General features: G+C 37.9%; 2 protein-coding genes across 8 annotated transcripts in view; one reads left to right on the top strand and one right to left on the bottom strand.

The window, feature by feature from the left end:
* The window catches only part of MTFR2 (mitochondrial fission regulator 2), a 104,748-nt gene extending 87,272 nt beyond the window's left edge, over positions 1-17,476 (top strand). The window contains exons 7-8 of one of the 3 annotated variants that reach the window (XM_073219646.1): positions 12,446-12,548; positions 15,750-17,476. In XM_073219646.1, coding sequence (XP_073075747.1) covers positions 12,446-12,548; positions 15,750-15,754 — 108 coding nt within the window. In that variant the 3' untranslated portion in view covers positions 15,755-17,476. The remainder of the gene's footprint in view (positions 1-12,445; positions 12,549-15,749) is intronic. The other 2 variants (XM_073219644.1, XM_073219643.1) reach the window with 2 other exon arrangements.
* The window catches only part of PDE7B (phosphodiesterase 7B), a 312,328-nt gene that overhangs the window by 37,574 nt on the left and 253,453 nt on the right, over positions 1-21,301 (bottom strand). For all 5 annotated transcript variants that reach the window (XM_036994627.2, XM_017650215.3, XM_017650206.3 and 2 more), the window contains one exon: positions 299-450. In XM_036994627.2, the coding sequence (XP_036850522.1) occupies positions 299-450 (152 nt within the window). The remainder of the gene's footprint in view (positions 1-298; positions 451-21,301) is intronic.

The following is a 21,301-nucleotide window of genomic DNA, read 5'->3' as shown; positions in this document are numbered from 1 at the left end:
ATTCTACTTTACTTAGTGTGGTGCAAATATGCACATTTGTACATTTATAAAAATGAAAAATAGCTAGCATGTGCTAGGCATGAATTTATTAAGTATGTAAACTTGTGTTACCTTATTTAACCTCTGTATCATCCCTATGAGGTGGGTATTTCTATTCACTTCATTTAATGGTTGAGGAAAAAGTCCAAGTCACAGGGGTAAGTGGCAGAAGCAGGACTTAACCCCCGGTGCCACCAGCTGAGGCCCAAGCTCTTGGCCACTGGACGGCTGGGAGGGGACAGAGGGGTAACTGGCTCACCCTTGCTTGTCCAAGGTAGTCTTCATCCAGCAGGTGGAGAGGGGCTTGCGGTATAATTCCACGAAGCAGCCTTGATGCATGGAAGTATCTTTGAAAGCTTAACAGTCTTTTCACCTTTTTCTTGGTGCCAATTTCCCCTGAGTGTGTTGTGTCTGTGGAAAGTAACCAAATTCAGAAGTTATATGTTTAGGAAGTCCTGTTTTCTTCACTATGTCAGAATACAATGCATTATATGGGAGAGACACTTAAAAGTTGTTCTCAACACTTTCTTCAATGCAGTCTATTTAATTCTATATTCAAAATTCTTCTAGAACAAAAATGATACTTCTTATAGATTATATTCCTTATGATAGGAAGATATTTCTGAATGTAATGTTGGAAGACATCAAATATATGAATTAAAAACTTTATTTTCTTATCAGTCATGTTGGTATATTTAGCAAGGGAAATCCATGTACTTCTGCAAGTATTTGAAAAGAATAGTTAAGCTTTTTTCTGTGATATTGGAGCTGAGATTCAAAAATTTAGATCAGGTTCTCATCCTATACCCTCTCCCATCTGGTCAAATCCCTCATCTGAATTAGAAGAGTTGAGAATACACTATCTTAGACTTGAGAAAGCGTTTCCAGTGTCTCAAGAATATCAGCAGCACAGGAATCAATAATCTCCGTATAAGAATGACCTTAGGTACAGATGAGAAAAGCATCAGAGTATGAGTTCTGCAGTACCCCAACTTGAAAATGGTGTGGAGAGAGCACAGAAAATAAAGGAGACTCCATGAGAAGGAGTATCTCATGGAGATGGGGGAAACCGAGAGAGCGTCATTTCCTGGAAGCCTAGCGAAGGCAACAGTGCGAGGAGGAACGTGTGGTCCTCCGTATCAAATGCAGCTAATAGATCAAGTACAATGAAGACTGAGAATTGACCATGGGTATATAAATCTGTCAAAACTCATTGAATTAATAGAGACATTTCATTGTACATTTAAAAGCAACAATATCCTAGGAGCAACAAGCATGTCTAGATTTTGTTTTGTAAACAGTTTCTCACTAAGAGTACCAGACCACCTTGGTGAAATGGCTGAATCTAGGGTTGGCATAGGCAAATACCAGATGAACTGTAACTCCTCATAATTCCAGAAAATAAGGGAGACTTCTCAAAATGATGGGGTCATTTAAAAATGAAAGAGGTGACAACTAGGGGTTCCTCTGAGCAAATATGGGGAAATTTCAGCATCAACCTGAATGATGGGAATGGGTTATAAATTGTTGACTGAAAGAAAAATCCATGTGTCTTTGCTGACAGTAAGTAAGCAAATAAATACATAAACAAGGAGGACAGAAAGCTCTTCCCTGCAGAGAGGTCCAACCAAGAATGCAGAAGAAATAACAGAAAATTACCATTTTGCAACTTCATAGTGTCTTGCTTCCCTTACTCTAGTTTCAGCTCTGATTTGCGTCTTTGGAGCACAAGCTCAGATAATGTAAAAAATATTCAATATTCAAATAAATCTAGACAATAAAACCTACTTACAGTTAATTTTTGGTGGTAGCCTGTAGGTCAAAGGAATGCACCATATAATGTCCTTCACTGTGAGGGTGTTCAAAGTTTGGGAACAAATTAGCTATAGCTATATATTTTTTATTTGTGCAATTTCAACTGTTTAAAATAGGCAGGTAGATATCTGCCAAGTTGCAGTTGTTATTGGTGGCCTGTATTTTCTAAAATACCAAGGCAAAGCATGACTATGTCATTGGCACTTCTATTGGGGTTATTCTTTAACTGACAAGAAAATAATTCAGTAGTGATGTTAGATAGCCATTTATGGAGACAATAAGGCTTAATTTTCTTACTTGACATACATAAAACTATTCTTAAAGGTAGCTCTCTAAAAGGGAAGAACTTCAATAGTATAAGAAAATAATTTTATTTAAAGTAGTATGAATGACTTATTTATTAACTGTCACTTAGGGAGTACTTTGTCCTGTGTGAGATAATGAAAAGCTAGCATATAAACTGAAGGTATAGTTGGGAGAAAAATCCATACAGGGAACAACTGTGAATATATGGCCATGCTGTATAGCAGTGCTAGGTACTGCTTTTTGAAGTGTTAAAATGTATTGTACAATTATTGAATAAGATCTGACCCATCTGTTTCCAAAAGAACTTCCAGTGAATAAATAGCATATTTACTTTGATAAGTAGGGATGGAGTGATATGTGCTTCTGGATAGAAATTTGAATAATTAGCTAAAGTAAATTTTATAGTTAGGTCAGCTTGCAAAAATTTAGAATCTTCACTATGTAAGAACTTGTTCACCATGTAAGAACTTGTTCGTTATACTTCAGAAGATTGGGGACTGTTGAGAATTAGGCTTGGGGTTGATTAATGATTGTGCATTGAGTCCCCTATACTGAATTTTATTGTTGTTAACAACCATTTGATCAATAAATATGAGAGATGCCCTCTCCAAAAAAAAAAAAAGCATGGTGGATGGAACCCAAAAAAAAAAAAATTTAGAATCTTAATGTGCCTAATAATGAAATGGTAGGTTTATTTAATACCATTATTTAATTAAAAATCATTATTTAAAGATATTCACAGTTATTCTGATGGTGCTTTTTGTTTGGATTTTGTTGTTTTATGGGCTATGGGTCCCCACCCATTTCAGTTATGAAATGGTGCTCAGAATGTTTCATTGCCTAATTTATGTGTGCATTGACCCTAACTGTGGAATTAATTTTCTGCTCACTTATTCTTTTATGAAAATCACAAAATGTACATATTAACACATTTTTGCACTTTTTAGACTCTAATTTTAGGGTTATGAAGTTTATATCAGCATTGCCAGTATGGTAATTTTTAAATTTCATAAGTTGAGGTTGGCTTAAATGCAAAAAGTGTTAATAAAAATTATTTTCATTTTGAGTAACTTCTCCATGGCTATTCTCTTTATAGGGGCTGATAAATTTTGGTCTAGGAGAAACCTAAAACCTAGCATAAATATCTGGGATAAAAAATGCTAAAAGTACATCTGTATGATGAGGCTGTTTCTGTCAACTGTATACCTGGTTCCTTCAGCAAGATCTATATCAACTGTTTTGAGACTTTGAATAGTTAGTAACTTGTACAGAAGTAGCACAGGTGATACTATGAACAAAGAATGATCTAATGCTTAAGTGAGCAGAACTTGCCTCCAGCAAATGTAGACACCCACCTCCATACACCTAATATCAATACTTTCAGATCATTAATCCAACTGAGTCTTTTCAATAATGTGTCATTCATAAAAGCCCTACTCTGTAATTACTGTACAAATATTTATTATAGTACTTAGTATGTATTATATAACCATGTATAATTGTAGTAATTATAATGAATTTCCTGCTGGGTTAGTAGCTATTCATATGCTTTATTTGTTCTTCTCTTATAGGATTTTTAATATGTCTTGCATAGAGTTACTGATACAAAACTTATTCCCCCCAAGGTCAGAAACCATCTTACAAAACTTTGTAACTGTAGTGTTTGTTTTTTGCACTGCAAGTGCCTGACTTAGGCTTTGACTGTCAAGGTGTCTACTTCAAAGAGGATTCCATTCGAAAGACTATCTTGAATGAACACATCATCAGCCACACGAATAGATAGAGCCAGGCTATCTCCTTCCAGGGTGCCTCCTTGATTTTTGCTTGATTTTGATAACTGTGGCCACTTGTTTTTTTTTTTTTTATCTTCCTGTGCTATAAATTCCCGTTCCATGTTTAAATTCACCAATAAAGAGTGAGTCCATGACAGTAATAATAAGAACCACAAGGGCTGGTCTAACCACAACACTGGTTATTGAGAGGCAGAGGCCAGCACACAGCGGAATCCCTGTGTTGAGTGCATAATCTTGCCATAAGGGACACTCCATACAGAATTTGTTGATTTAATTTGAATAAGTCAATTAGTTTACAAAAATATCATCCAATGCCTTTTAAAAATAGTAAGCAAATTTATAAAGTGCAAAGTACTAAAACTCATATATTAGTTTTTGAAATTATTTTCTTAAATCCCCAAATGGAGTTCTAGGGCCCACTTTTAAGTAGCACCACCATTTGCTGTGACTGATCTCCACTACTGATACCCAGCTGTGCCCTGAATGATTGCAAATCGCTCTTATTTACACGTCTGACTTTCTTATTAGGCTATAGGGTCTTGGAGGCCAGATTCCTGTGAGTTTTCTTTCAATTTCTACAACATCCTGTAAGTTACAGGTGTTCACTACATGATGACAGAATTAAATAAACTTTCCTCTGTTTGTGCTTCAGTTCTAAGTTCAAGAATGATGAGCCTTGGGAGAAATCAGGCTGAAATTCTAGTTTTAGATGTGTACTTTTAAAAAAGATGAGAAAAAGTTAATTAGTTTTACTTTCAGGTGTCCTGAAAAACAAATAGCAGGTTTACACCATAGCCCATTACAAATTCTACTAGTTCAGGGTTCAGGATCCCTGCAGAGTTGAAAGGTTAGTGGAGTTGTCTAGCATGGCGACTTTCTTGAAAGCATATACAAATGTTTAAAGACTGAAACAACCTATTCAAAGATGCAGGAGTCCTGCAGATACAATTTTTTGGTAGACTACCTTAAAAAATGGGAAAAAAAATTAGGAGTTAAAGACGTGTGTAGAAAACAGAACTGATGGATTTCCAAAACATATGTAATGGATTTGTAGTCTCCTTGATGAGGTGCTAAAGATATCAGTCTTTGAATGGGACTGTGATCATTTCAGTATATTAAACACTTCAATTCATTTTCATGTGCTTTTAGCAAATTTCGTAATTCAGATTTGGCTGCAATGACTTCAGTTAAATCGTACCATACGTGGTTTAGCATCTCTAGACATTGAAGTCTGCCTCTTTTTTTTTTTTTTTGGATAAAGAACCAGCTGCCAAAAAGCCTTTTAAAATAAAATACTTTGTCTATCCCAGTCTTTCAAAGTCATCAATAGTCATAGATGGCCACAGTAGTTTATTTCTTCCTGTATATATTCCCAGCAGTCAGAAAATGGTGGGTAGAAACTAATGACAATGGACAATATTATCTGGCCTGTAACATCAAGTGGGGAGATGTCCTCACATGGGAGGATGTATTTTAAAGACAAAGTCATTACTAATGACCTTTGAAATTCTGAGCAATTGGACTGAAATAAAATACAAGTTGAATTCCTTAACATCTAGGCCATTTTCTAGGTTTAGTTTTTAAAAGAAAGGTAAGAAAATCAGTTGTGATCTCAAAAAACAAATAAACAAAAATACATACAATTAATATCAATAACAGTGACAAAAATGCCAGGGGAACAAAAAGGCATGAAAGACAGAAAAAGAAAATAAACCTAAACCAAAATAAAACACACCGTCACCTCAAAAATTTAATTTGAAGTTGGGAAAGCAATTTGAGTTAAAAGGAGCTAAGAAGTTATTTTAAGTTTTCTATACTCAGGTCTTGAATAGAGAGGTATTAAGGCCCCACATCATTAGCTCTTTGGTGTATAAGAAACACTCACGACTTCTTGATGGCTGTCACTAGAAGAAGAGCTTTGCTTCAACACTGCCACAAAGTGAGAAAGGAGGAGGAGGAAGAGGAAAGTCTTCTTGAAGGCAGAGTAAATTGTTTCTCTAGTTCTACATTTAACCATGTTTACTTTGCTCAGTTGCCATTTCTCTTTTATGTTCTTGACAGAGTAGAGAACACCAACACAGCTGATATGAGTCAGGGGATAGAATGAACCCCTGCCTTAGTTCACTGTCCCCACACCTGTGTCAGAGCTGGGAAGCATGCTCAGAACGTGTTCAAGAGGGTTGAATCCTCATCTTCAAGGCACACAGGGCACTGGGTCTTGGCAAAATGTGCTGTTTTTAACCTATTGTTTTGCCTATGGTGAAATCCACTCCAAGCCACGGATTTATTAATCTCTAACTTCCGGGGTTCAGGGATGGTTGGAAAACTGTTATTTCCTTTTTGTAAGCAGGAGAAAGCCCTTAAAAATAATCTCTTAAGACTTCTCTGGGCAGTAGAGAGGTTTTTCAAAATCTCAGTTTGAATGAAATTTAAATGAATTAGTAAGAAGCAGATCAAATTTCCTCAGTCCTAAAGAAGAAATCCCTGGCAGGCACAATGTGGTTTTATTGGATCCTCTGCTTCTCAGAGTTTGAAATGTTTAGCAAATCCCAAGTTTTGAGGGCAATGGTTTGTGGAGAGCACACTGAAATGACCAAACTTCAGTTGATTCGAAGTCTCCAGAGGTTAAAAACTGCTGCATTAACTCCCTAGGTCTCAGCATACATTTAAAATAAGTCTGGTTTTTTATCTGGAGATACGTGTTTGGATTGTCATATTTCACTACAAACGTTCTGGATGTGTGTTGTGATGCACATTTGCTCCTCTCCCTTCACTCTCTCTGCTAGTTCTTCACTCCCCCATCTCAGGATACTGTGCTGACCCTTTGATTATCTCCTGTTGTCCTCTCCAATCTATCTCACCTACCCTGACAGATTTATTCCTCAGACACATCTCCTGCCATGTCAGCCCTCTGCTCCAAATTTTATAATGGCTCCCCAAGGTCTCTTTAGTTAAATTATTTATTCTGGTGTTCATGGCTCTCTGCAGTGTGATGTGATGCCAACTTATTTTTTCCATTTTTATCTCCCACCAGTTCCTTTATAGATAAACAGGCCTCTGTTCCTGGTGTGCTTTTTCCCGGGTTCCCCAGGGCTTCTGCTGCTGTACGGATTCCCATGTTTTTTTTTTTTCAATTGAGTACCTCTCCACCTGTTGAAAAGCCATCCAACCTTCAACAGCCCATGCCAAGTATTTCCTCCTCACCTCCCAGTCAGATGCATTCAGACCCTTTTGTACATCCTCCTAATGCTTTGCAGTTGGTATTGCAGTAATAACTGGTACTCTTAGTTCTCCTACTGTAGTAGATCTGTTCCATGTAACAGATGCTGTGCACACGACTGTGAGCCCTGTCAGGGTAGGACCATGTCTTACACCATATGGTGCCTGTCTTTGAAAGGTGTTGATTGAATGAAGGAATGAAGTGATGAGGTGATTGTTGATTGACGTATAAGCTTTTATTCTTCCGACCTATTGTTAAACATTACCTTGCTCCTGACAGGTACGACCATGGAATTGTTGAATGAATTGTCCAGAGCAGGGAAGATTCATTTATCTAATACAACAGATAACAGGGGTGATCCCATTGTAGAAGAACTTGATCTTCTGTTTCTTTTCTGAATTTTTTGGGTTTTCTGAAAGAATTTTAAATACTTCTTTAGAATAGTCATAGGTTAGTGCTAAGTTTATCCATTGGTAGAGGCCTTTATAGGAACATGTGCCTCCAAAAACTTCTGTGCCTCCAAAAACTTCCAGAAAACTTCTGATTTAATGGATTGAGTCAAGTGAGTATTATAAGTGGTTGGAGTATAACTATTTAAATATAAATATCCACCTCATTCAGCAGAGAACTTGAGATGTTTATTTTACCTGCACATTTGTCCCTTATGGCCCAAGCATCTCTATGTTCTTATAGTGGCACCTTAGGTGTAATCACATCTACAATTTTTGGTGTAGGTCACTTGTAAGGAACAAGTACCCATTAAGACTCTTACCATTGCAGGCCATGGAAAGCCATATTTTCACACTGAGCTAGATCAGAGAGAAGAAAGAATTATTTTAGATGACTAGTACAGTGTCCATCTGCATGGGTCTCTCTGAACTGTTCCCAAAGACATAACTGATGCACTTAATCTAGAAGGAACACAGTTTTCCCCCATTCCATTTATTCCATCCTGTTATTTTGAAGATGATGCTATATTCACTATATGCTGCTCTTTACAGGTAAGGGCAAAGAGTAGGGGCCATGTGAGAACACAACACCCCATTTTCCCTGGGTAACAGTGATGTATCAGTACGCAAGGAATGTCAGATTCCTTTAGAAAACTGTGGTAAAGCAAAAACAATAAAAGGAAATTTCAGCATAATTCACAAATACAGGGCTTTTAATAATCAACAGATTTAAAGGTTGGTGATTAAAATCAGTATCATTAAACAGAAATGTCAGAGTGAGAAATACTGTAATGTTAATATTGAAAGACAGCTTATAAAAACAACCAGAAAACAACCAGAAAAGTGCCTTCACAAAAATTGGAAGGGATCCTATGTATGTAACTTTCCTGTTTCTCTCCCTACATTTTCAAATGGAATATTAGGAGGTGAGTAATAAATCACTTGTGGGTTTTTAAAATAGAAAACACATGTAGTACTGACATTGACTTAATGGGATTTGACTATTATGTTATTACACAGAAAAATTCACAGACCTTGGTTAGTATCTCAAGTTTTGGAAAAGACAAAACATTTTTGTTGTGTGCACAGAGCAGAACTGCTATTCTGGGGAAGGGAAAGAGTAGAAGGCATTTGGGCAAACAAGATGCTCAAAATAAAACTGACAGAACGCACACAAGCTTAGTGTTTAACCATTTCAGAACCAAAACTTAAAGTCACCCAAGATTTTACCTGAGGGGCACCTGCTGACTGAGGAGTGATCTGAGAGCATAATCTTACTTTAAGATGGCCCATGGGCATTCTTTCTTCCTCCTTTCCTTCCCTCTAGAAAACACACATGTGTTTTATGTGTTTTCTAAATATTTCTAATTATAATGTTAAATAACATTCTAAACATGAATGGTTAATAAATAAATGTATAATACTCTTTGGTAGCTGTCAGTGAATGAAACTGAAGCCTGTTAGGCATGACTTTGCTGTTTGTTCTTTCTGAGTCTCTCTCGGTACTTAGGTCTAAGCAGAGTGGTAAACGCTGGGAAGGCTCAACGTGCACATATGCATGGGGGGCTTACTCTGTAAAACATACTGTGATGCTTGAATATACAGAATTTTCAAGACAGTGTTTTGTCCCAACTTCCCCAAGGAGTGTGGTGGGACGGACTCTTGTCTCTACTATTTTTGTTCTTACCTCATCTGTGATGGATAAGATATATTTTAGTATACCAATGCCTAGAAATTATCATATAATGTGGAAAATAGGAGCAAGAGGAAGATTTTTTTTGTCTAGTAGGCTCCACTCTCAAGAATATGGTAATTCACTGTGCCCCTTGCCCTTATGGAGTCTGAAGTTTATCTTTCCACAAGGGAAAGAGGTAAGATGTCCCCTGGAATGTATGCAGGGGATATTGTAAACTGGGGAGGGAAAAGGACGGGACCGGAGAAAAGGAATGAAGAAGGGAGATCAAAGGAGAAGGGACATACAAGCATCCACTGAAGGGGGTCTCTGCACCAAAGCCAATGTGAGAAGAAATGTATGCATAGAGTAAGCTCGGCTAAGGACTTGTGGAATGACCAAAGAGAATAGTCCCTGATGTCTCAGTGCTCACTTCCCTGCATCCAAGGGGATGACAGCACAGCCTCTTCCCTCAGAGAGTTCCCTGTCAGAGCGGAGCTCGCTCCTGTGCCTCCATAGCAGTAACAGCAGAAAACAGTGGTCGTGGGTGGGTGGCAGGATATCTGCACTCTTGGGACCTGCAGCAGGCAGTGTGGCTGGAAAAGTGAGCAGTGCCCTGGTGTGTGTGGATTTCCAGGAGCATGTGTGGCTGCATGACAGCACTGCCTTCCTCTCTGGGGTCTGTCACATCTCTGTGTAGCATGATACTGATGCTCTACTTGGAGTCTCAGCCGGTGGGGCTGTCTATCTAGATAGAGCCTACAGATGATGATTAGACGGAATAAAAAATAATAATTCCAGGAGAAGAGCCCTTGGCCTAGAGTGAAATCACTGGGTTCAAGTCTAGGTTCTTCCACCCATCAGTCTTTTGCGTAAAAGAATTAAAATTAACCTGAGCAGAGAGTGCTCAATAAAGATTGGTGGAATATGTGGGACTGCCACAGTCAGAATGAAAATATTATCTGGGAAGAGTTATTTAACCAATTAATGACTACCTTAGCTTGAATTAGTTTACAATGAGGTAAGCAATAGCAGATAGATCCATTCTGATGGAAGGGGGCAGAACAAACAGTCTAAAGCTTGGGTTTCTGTCTCAGGAGGGAAGTCATGTGGGAGGTTCTGCTCTTGGGGAAGCAGGAGAGGCAGAGAGAGGGAAAGAAGGTGGTTGGGTGAAAAGTCTTCCCTGTCCTTCCCAGTGGTTGCCTGTATTCTGTGCTGGGCTCCACCCCCAACTTATATTCAGCAAAACAGTCATTCATGCATCTCAGAATTGTCGTATTTCCTTGTCTGTCTCACCCACTAAAGTGTTAGTTCCTCGAGGGCAGAGGTTATGCCTCATTTACCTTTTCATTCCCAGCATTTAGCACGATGAAATGAATGAAAGAAGGTGTGAAGTCGAAGGAAAACTCCACTGACCTGGTAATTTTGCTCAAGAGTCTTAGTTCTCTCAACAAAACAACTTGAGCTAATAATAACATATCATTATTCCAAGTTTATAAGGAAAGAAACAGAGTACCAAAAGGTTAAGGAACTCAGTTAAAAAAAAAAAGAACTTTCTAACAAGTAGAAGAACAGGCCTCAAAAGAGTTCCCACACCTCTCATTAACTGATGTTGTTTCTTTGTCATATGCAGTAGAATTAATCTGAAAAAATATCAGGTTCTATCCTGTGCTTGGGCAAGTGTTTTAAACTTTCCATCTTTGAAAATAAAGCTCTGTTAGTTATTTTCAATGATCAGCTTTCTGATAAAAGTTAAGGGGATGGATGTCAAATCAGCACCTCAGTAACTTGTGGCATATTTGATTCAGGCATATGTGCTAAGCCAGCTTTCCAAACGAATGGAAATCGGTCTCCTCCTCAAAATACCAGGCCCTAGGGGTAAAAGCAAAATCTGCCCAGCTTCTCCAATGTCTAGGAAACATCCCTCTCCTTAATGACATGTCACAGTCTGCCCTCTTGATGACCTGGTTGGGTTGACAGATTTCACACTGTTTAAGAATGAAGAGTGAGGAGTGTGCTACTTGGAGACTCTCCAGAACTATTCTTCAAAGTGTCAGAAAGATCACAACAGGGCGTAAAGTTCAGAAGTTCAGTTAAGTTTAAGGTCCTTCACCCTGGAAAATTTTCATTAATTTTTTTTCTTCTTTCTTATACAGCCCAATGAATGCTGCAGTTGCAAATTTCTCAGCATGATTTGGTCAAAACCCACTTAAAATTATGCCAAGACTCTGTTTTTAAAGCTATGCTGTTAAAATTTGCAGGCCTGGGAGGCTTAGGTAATTCAAAACATAACTGATTTTTCAGTAACCAGATTTCCAGTTATACTGAATTTCAGATTCTTTCAGGAACCCCCAACTCTGAAATTTTTTTTTTTTAAAGGAGCCAAAGTCTCTGAAATTTATTTAAAGAATATGCATTCTTTGGAAGTGATACCCATTCTGTAATGTGTGTGGTAAAGCGTTAACAAGAATTGTAATAACGATGTTTTTAGCTAAAAAAAAAATTATATTCCAACTTTAAGCCAAAAGAGAAACGTTGCAGTTAACAAGCCATAAACAACAAAACTTCTATAATAATAATAAAAAAATAGAATATTGTTATAATAGCTTTGGGAGCCATAGAGCTAATCTTCTATGTTTAAGATACTTTAGAACCAAAAGCTATTACTGATAAATCAAAAGCCCCAAGTGGATTACTAACTGTACGTTAGTTAGTAGTGAAGAGCTTAAGAGACAAACCCAAAAGTGCTATTGGATTTATGAGATCAATGGGAGAGGCATTTGGGAAATGTGGGGGGCATTACTGGTTGTCACAATGATGGAAAAGGGCCCAAATGGGATTCAGTGGAAGGGAGCCAAGGGGGCTAAATGTCCCCAAGTGTGTGGGAAAGTTGCATATATGAACGGTTTGCCACATGGTCTTCAACTTTTCAAGGGCTGTTCAGGTATTTGTGCAGGTGAAAGCCTGCTTACATTGATCTGGACCTGGAATCTAACCCTGTTTCCCTGTTTTTCATATAAGCACCAAGTATTCTTTTGTTTTAATACTTTGTTCTCAGGAATGTGACTAATATGAGAACTAGGGGAGGGATGTCATTTTGACAGGGAGGGTTGGTGGACAGACCTGTCCTAGAAGTTGTCTTTCATCCTAGGAACTCACCAGCAGCCAGACTGCTCCTGATATCTGTGCATCCGTCGTGTCCACAGGGCATCTGGAGGAGGTGCAGTGTATGACTACGTCATTACCCCTTCTTGGTATGTCCAAGTATTTGTGTATTGAACATATATTCCTGAAGTAACAGATGGCTTTTCTTATTTTTCTCCTTTATAATACAGCTAGGACCTTAGATTGATTTTTTTGGGAACTCATGTGAATCAATAGGCTATGGATTTCCTTTCAAAATAGTAAAGGGGGACATTATAAAATATATGCTATAAAAAGGAGGCATTGGGTTTGAGAGGTTTAAAAGCCATTCTACTAGGTAAAAACAGCTAGTAAAGGTGGTGAAGTAACAGATTCCTGTCAGTAGCATAGGAAGATCCTTACAAGGAAGGGCACATGCTCTGCTCTTTCTGAGCTGTGTTGTCCCACTCAGGAACCGAAATCAGTTTCCTCAACATCAGTCATTCACATTATTATAGCTTTTACTGTATCTGCCTACATCACTATTTACTTAATGTCTTTCTTTAAATAAAATAAATCCATTTTTACTTAAATACATATCTTACATAAATTTGGTATCAAAAAGCAGATTGGATATGCTAGTTACATTTTGTTTCATATATTAAAATAAGTAAGAAACTATTAAAGTAAAAGAAAAGAGGTTGTTTCTGTAACAATAAGATCATCTTATGTACCCTTTCGGTATGATACTTCACTTTGGGAAATGGGGTTGTGGTGCATATATGCTAACAAAGATTACAGGCTTGGAAAACATGAATTAAGGGCAAAGGATGACCCAGTCTTTGTTTTAACTGTCTTTGTTACTTAGAAAGAACATAGTCTCCTTTTGCAAAAATCTGTCCTAAATATCGCATTTTAAATATTAATGCTTTATCACAAATATAAATAATTTAAAAGTAGAATGTAATATATGTTATAGTACCTATACCACATAATAATGATAATCTTCATGAAGATATTCTTTACTGAACTCTGAGAAACTTCTAACAGGGAAAACTCTCCAGCCACTGTTGTCAGCATATTATGTATAATTTAACTTTGGTAAAAATAGAATATCCATCCAGAGCAGCAAGTCTTTTTGAATAAATACCTTAAATAATTTATTTACTCATTCAACAAATATTTGTCAATCTTTTAAGTGCAAACATTGTTCTAGGCATTGGGATGGAGCAGTGAACAAAATACCATTCCCTTCCTTGAGGAGCTTACATTTCATTAATGTAAGATGAGAATAAAAGCAAAATTGATATCCATTAGTCCCAAGTAAGAAGAGATAGGAATACAGCATTAAACCCCATACCAATCAGATGACCTAAGCTTGGCATCAGGGGATGTGCACGCATGATACTGTCATTTGTCACTGATTTTATATAGGAAAGTGATTTTAATGTTTTTTTTGTATAGCTTTTCTAACAATACACTATTATGTTGATGCCTTGCACATATTTTTCACTTTACAATTAGAGTGGAATTTAAATTTAATATTCCACTCCACAACTGAAACAGTGGAATTTCAGAATTTCTGATACTTCAGTTCAGGCTTTCACTTTTCATATGTAATTACATTGTCCTTACATCAATCACCTTGAGTCACCTTTTCTTATTATTCATGCCATTAATATCATCAGTGAATGGTTAGCAGAGCCTCATCACTTAAAGGAGTATAAATGTTCCTTCTCTTAATCTCTATTTAAGACACTTAAAAAATAATACAAAAGGGTGATTTAAGGTGATGAGAATTGCTAATACAAAGTTCAAAAATACTCTAATAAGAGAACATTCCTGTCATAAGACTGTGGTGACATGTCTTATTATTAATTTCTATACAGTGGGTGTTTCTTACTTATTCAGCTATTAATGTTAGTTGAAATTCATCCACTGTATTACTGTTAGTCATTTCCAAACAGCTGAAATAAAAACTCACTGCTTTGGATTATTTCAAAATCTCAGGTGGTACCACTGGCTTTTAAAGTTTCAGCAAATGGAAATTTTAAAAATAAGAAAGCTAAACTTTTCACAAAGATTGTTTTGAAGTTCCAGTTAATAAGTGCTGTTTTAAATAACTGAAGCATTCTAAGATTCTGAGAAGTCATGAGTCACTGAAGAAAAACTAAGTTATACCCTCAAATAGCTTTTTTGTTAGGAATTTTTTGTTATATTATAATTCTTTCAAAACAGTTTATCCATGTTTGGGAATTTCCAATTAAGAGAATGTTCAACTGAGTAGAACTTGTTTGTCTTTCAATAATTAATCAACCGTCATCTTTTAAGACATCTCTTTCTAAGGTATTACAATCAATTTGCCTGTGAAAATGATTTTTTTACATGATATTAACATTGACAGGGGAACCAAGAATGATGCTGACATTTTGGAAACCTAGTATCACCCCTTAATGAATAATTACTATTATAATCCAGGGGGATAAATGTGATAGAGAAACCACTTTAAGAGCAGAGATCCTTTCAAAAAAAGGAATTTTATTTCTTTTCCACTGCTGGAGCTGAGCAATTAGAACAGTGCTTGGCATGTAGTAGGTACTCAATAAATATCTACTGAATGAATACATGAATGAAAAAGAGGATCGCAGCAGGGTTAGTGTGTCTGGAGGCTGCCTGAGGAGGATACAGCACCATCAGGGAAGGTGGTGGGAAGCCTTCTAGCAGAGGGGTATAGAGGATAAGCTCTGGGGTCCACTGTGTGGCTTTGCAACCTGACTGCACTCCATACAGCTATGTGGATTTCTGCATCATCTCAGTGCCTGTATAATATATAATATATAGTATATATACATACTATAATATATATAAGTATAATAATAGCAGAACCTTTCACATTGTCAAAAGGAATAAATATGGTTATATATATATATATATATATATATATATATACACACATAGCTTAGCACACAGAACACTTTCAATAAATACCAGCTAATTTCAGAGTTACAATTATAGATTGTACATTGATATTAGATTGAGATTCTAGACTTTTTATGTAATGTATCTGAAACAGAATTGAACACTGAAACCAGAATATTCTGTTTTTATAAAGCATGATGATAAAGGAGACTTGCTCTTAGGTTTTGAAGCTTGGACTAAAGGTGTTAAAGTGATAGAGAATGCATTTTCACTACACACCCAGGAATAACTGGCCATTTCTTGGTAGCTTAGTTTTAATATTAAGAAGCAAGCACATGCCATTAAATATACAAGGGAAAGAAATGTGTTTTTACTCACAAGCCTTCAGTGATTCCCTGTTTTATTTTTTACAGGGTGAACAACAAACTGGCATTGAAGATGGTCCCTGGTCTTGTTCTAACCAATCCTCATCATTCAGTGAATGTTTCAGTCTAATTTTATACCAATTCTGATTACCTTTCTTCCAACCATACAGCGTCCTCCCCTCAGCATTACACATCCACTCTAGGATTCAAAAACACTCACCCTCTGAATGAAGCTAACATTTTGTCCTGGTCTTTATTTTGAATAAACTTAAAAAGTTACAAAAACCCAGTCATTGTCCTAGTGCCAATGCCAATCCAAGGTCTTTCACTGGAATGTCCAGTACTCTCTATTGGAGCCTCCTTTGCACCTGTCAGTTTATCTGGTGTTTATCTGAGTTGTGAACCAGCCTTTCCCAACATGGTTTTTTTATTCTTTATCTCCTATAGGTCATAGCCTGGCATGCAGTAGTTGCTCAATAAATATGAATTGTTTAAGCTAGCTTACCTTCTCTTCTTTAAAAAAGGTGGGGTCAGGGGCAGAATTTATTCCAGGTCTTTCAAGGAGGAGATTTTTTTGTATAGATTTTTAGATTTCTGATCTTTACCAAGAATAATCTCCAAACAGAAAATAGAGTAATATGGTAAAGCACAAAATGAAAGAATGAGAAAAGAAGAAAGGAAGATGGGGGATTTTTCTTCCTCACACGTAAGGATTGTCAAAAAGTGGGAGTGGGAGAGGGAAGGGGACTTGGGAGAAAAGGTGCTAAAAATGCTCATGTTGCCATGGGATCCAGAGCCACTGGACGAGAAGGAAACATCTCCCAACCCCTGCCTAGAAATAAACAAGCCATAGCCACAGCTGTCCTCTTGTGATGAATTGCCCCTGTGGATGGTGTGGGGTGAGGGTGGGGGGCAGAGACACTGGGAGACAGGCGTAAGACTTGTTTTCATGGCTGGATACTCCTTATGGATTACATTGCCCATGGAGCACAAGCACAAAGAGGTGAGTCTTTGGCCTGAGGTATCACTTTCCTTGTTTTTCAAAAATTTTGTATCTCGAGAAGATGTGGGAGCATGGCTGGGGGGCCAGAAGAGTGACGGGCTTATCTGTAATGTCCCACCTTGTGAGGAAAACGGAAAGCAATGGCACAGACTTAGCTGACAAAGGTGGGCCGGGCCATCATGCTGTTGCTGGAATTTCCCTTTCAGTGGTGTCACAGCTGATACTGTGATGGCAGGTGGAGCCCAGAACTGTGTCTCTGGGCCACAACTCGTGACTGTCAGGTGTCAGGTCAGGCTTCCAGGCTCCTCCAGTGCCCTGTCTCCACCTTGCATCCTACTTCATAGAGAACCTGAAAGTCACTGGATGGGAAATTCCTTATACTTTTCTGCTCCCAGACCTACAAAACTTCCTACTCCAAAGCTATTTTTTCAAGGTGCCCTCTTTCCGAAGGCCAGTCTCCCCTCCCACCCTTGCAGGACACTTTATTCCCAGTTATGACTTTTCTCTCCCTTGTATTCCATTGTTCTTTCTCAATTAGATCTTTCTCACCATAACTGCAGCATGCTTAAATGTCTTGCCAAAAAGTACAAAACAAAAATCCCTCTCTAACCCTATGTTTCCAGCCACTGTTTTCTCTCTACTACTTTATTTACAACCATATTTTGGAAGGAGATGGGTCTGTCATTGTAAGAGGTGCTCAATAAACATTTGCTGAAAGAATGAATAAGTGAAGGAATGAGAAACTGAAAAGGGCTAGTAAATCACTCTCTTCTTCAATATAGGTCCAGTGTGTTGTGCTGTTCTAAGCATTTCTGCATATGGTGATAGAGGAAATAGGAATATAAGTAATATAATAATAACAGTCCAGATTTACTGAGAATTTATATTGTGATAGGTACTGCGCTAGCACTTGCCACACATTTACTACTCACTACCTCTCACAATAACCCTGAAGCTATGTTCTCTTCACTCTTCCTTTCCAGCCCAGGACACTGAAGGACAGAGAAGTCTGGGCAGCCTCAACTGCCAGAATCCAAACCCTGGCAATTGGCTTTGGAGCCAGCTCCCAGCACCTTCAGGGGGAAATCTTGTTCTATCTTTCTCTCATTATAAGTGGTGAAATTCACTTTCTATATTTAAGGTAAAGTTTAAAAAAGGAAGGCCATGTGCTTGAGTGAAAAGCAGTATCAAAAGAGCTGACCACTGGATCTGATCTCTTTCACTGCGTTGCAGTGAGTCATTGGCCTCTGGTTCGATTTTGCTTGTAAATCTGAGAAGCTGGGCTGAAGATCTCTTGAGTGCCCTCATTTAAATACTTCATCAAATGTAAGATGCTATTGAAGCATGAATGAGAATTTTGGTTCATGCTCTTTGGAATAAATTTCATCTTTAAATGACAAGCCATCTTTGTGAAGTACCATACATTACATAAGCTTTGATAAATACCCAACTTCACAATTTCCAATTGGTTTTCCAAGGCTGCCTAGTAAAAAATATTCTCTGGCCTAAGACAGCAACTTCATTTTCTGCACCTTGATATTACATTATTTAGGAAAAATTAAAGATTCTATTTCTGGTTAACACTGAAATTTTTTTTTTTAATAAAATGTCATTTTTTTTCTGATTGTCAGAGGAATACATGCTTATGACTGAAAAAATTGAAAAATTGAAAGAAGGAAAAAATAGACATCTAGAAATAATCCCTGTTAAAATTTTGGTGTATTTTTAAAAACACAACTGGAATGTTCTTTTAAGATACAATTTTGTATCCCCTTGATCCTTTGGTATCTTCTTTTTGTTCAACATATTGTAAACATTTGGAAAAACTTTCTTTCAACATGTGCGGTTTGCATGACAGGAAATAACTAACTCCCCCTTGAGAAAAATTAAAGCAACCGGTGGCAGCCTCAAATCTGATTTTAATTTGTCACAATAGTGATTCCATTTCCTTCTTCTTTGGGGACATCTGACAAGTGTCTTTGGTTGTCACCACCACACCCTTCTCTTTCTTATCAAGGAGTACAAGGTCAGATGATGAAGTGAACAATTTGTCATTTGGCACCTTCTGCTATAGCAGTAGGAGTACTAAAATATACAGTTGGAAAGTTGCAGAATTTAGTATTTAGATGTATAATTTAGATGTTTAATTTATCTGAGGATACTGAAGCAGTTTCATACCAAAAAGGAAATAGTACTATGAAAGGAAAATAATTACTATAACATAAGAAAAATACTTAATATGAGTAATTATTATATGTTTGGCATGTAAAAGGAATATATTGCATCATATATTGCCTTTGAACATTAAAATTCATATATAAAGAAAAATTACAGTCCTTTATGGTTAAGAGCTTGTGCTCTGTCATTGTACTTTTGGGATCTGAATTCTGGCTAACAAGTTATTTCTTATGTGAGTTATTTCTCCTCTTTGAGCCTCATTTTCCTCATTTTACATGTCCACTTTATGGTGATCTTCTGGGGATTAAATGAATCAAACTGCAAATCATGTGAGGCAGTGTCTAGAAGTTAAGGCCTCCACACATACTAGCTATTATTATTATTATATGATACAATATGTTAATGCATAATTGACCTCTATTAGTGGTTCCCAAATACTCATGAAAGGTCCAGAGGTGGGCTTGCTGCGTCAGATAGCCTCAGGATGTTTTAAAAATACACTATTTAGAGATTCAGGTTCAATAAATTTGCAGTTACACCTGTGCTGGATATTTCTTGGAGCTATGGTTGGAGTACAGATAAAATGATAAGTTAGTTCCCTGGTAGGGTTGAAGAAGTCTTCACAAAGGTCATAATTATGGGTCAGAGGTCAAAGGGTGAATAGATGCTTCTTGGAGAAGAGATTACTCAGCAGAGGAAGAAAATATATCCAAAGGTCAACTACACCTACTAAGGACCCATTGCAAGTAAGACAGGCTGCTGGATGTGTTGATTTATTTAATATATTCTCACCTCCACTCAGTGAGGCTGGTGTTACAATCTCCTTCCATGTGTGTGGGCAGTGAGTATTTGAAAATTTTTGTCATGTTCACAAAAAGAAGTAGGATTGAAATCCCAGTCTAACTTCAAAGCTCTCTGTCTTAGGTCAGCTCCCTCTGTTGGCCGTGGTTTATTGTGTGCACTGAACAGAAGGGCATTCAGTGTGCACAGGGGTCTGGGTGGGGCCGAGGTTGACCAGGCAGAGGAGCAGCTTGTGATTAGAAATGAAGGGCTCTGATATTCAGTATTGGCAGTGGCCTGCCTGTGCTTCCAGGACTCAGGAGACCTACCGCCTTGGGGAGCCTTGGCCAGGAAGGATCCACATCTGGTCTCGTGCATCCTGTGCCTGGGAGTAAGCCCTCCCATCTTAAAGCTATTGCGGTGGCTGTTGTCAGGCACCATGGCACTGGCCACCTTCCCTTGGGGACTTGCCTCTGTAATCGCTGTCACTTTCCTCAGTTCTCTTCCCACCCTCCTCAGGTAAGCAATAAACCACCAGGGCGCCCCAAGGCACTCTGGTTTGCTAGTCAGAGAGAAAACAAGATCTTGGTGGTGTGTAGTGACCTGAGACCTCAGTTTGGAAACACACAAACCATTCTAAGGACAGAACACACTTTCTCTCTCTTTTGCACTTAAGTGGGGACTGTGGTGAGTCACTTAGATCTCAAACTTTGAGAGTGCGGTGGCAACAGAGAGGACATAACCCCTCATTTTGTTTATTAATGAAGTCACAAGAGATAGACTGTGCTTGCTTCTGGGTAGGAGGTTGATTTTAATTTTATTTAACAAACAAGTCATTCTCACTCAGTGACTCATAGAGTAACTTCAGTCAAAAGAAAGTTAATTTACTTCTGCTTCCTTCTATATTTCACTGTCAGAAATCCAAAGCAGCCACTATGCCAAAAATACTCTGGGTGGGTAGGGTTTTACACAAGGAAGTGTTGCAGTAGTAGAAAAACTACCATTTCTCTGTGTTGGGTGCAGGTGAGTTAGCAAACCTGCTGGGCTCTGACATAAGCAGCCATATTTGTACCAAAAAGAATGTGTGATAGAGGGTAGGTTGCTGACTGTAGCATCTAAACAGTTTCTCACAGAGGACAATAAATTGTTGGTGAAACTTAATTGTTGTGGGCCTTATGATCGACGATCTTATGCTTTGCTAATCAAGCTGATGATAAGCTAAAATTATGGGGGCCCTTGAACAAAGTAGTTGAATTTTTGATGCCTGTTCTGGCCATATGGCTCATGGGAGATTGTGATTCCCAAGTGGAACTTCCAAGCAGGACTTTGTTACTGACATTTCAGTCCCTGTTTTCAGCTTTCAACTGGATATTTCTACTAACTCTACTGCAAACAACCTGTCTGCCTGAGCTACCATCTTTCCGTCACCTCACCTTCCAACTTTTCTCACTGTTCACCTCACCTCCCATTTTGCAGATGACCAGACTAATGCTCCCAGGGTTCAGTATCATCAAGTTTCATCTCCTCTTCTCCACATTATCTCTGGATTTTGTACCTTATTTCTAGTTCCTTCATAGTCTGCCACCTGATTACATTTCTTTTGATTCATTGATCTGGCCCTCCTGTATTTGAATGTTAG

Source organism: Manis javanica, chromosome 13 (genome assembly GCF_040802235.1).
Source record: "Manis javanica isolate MJ-LG chromosome 13, MJ_LKY, whole genome shotgun sequence".
NCBI classification, from domain to species: domain Eukaryota; kingdom Metazoa; phylum Chordata; class Mammalia; order Pholidota; family Manidae; genus Manis; species Manis javanica.
This window is presented reverse-complemented; position numbering and strand designations above follow the sequence as displayed.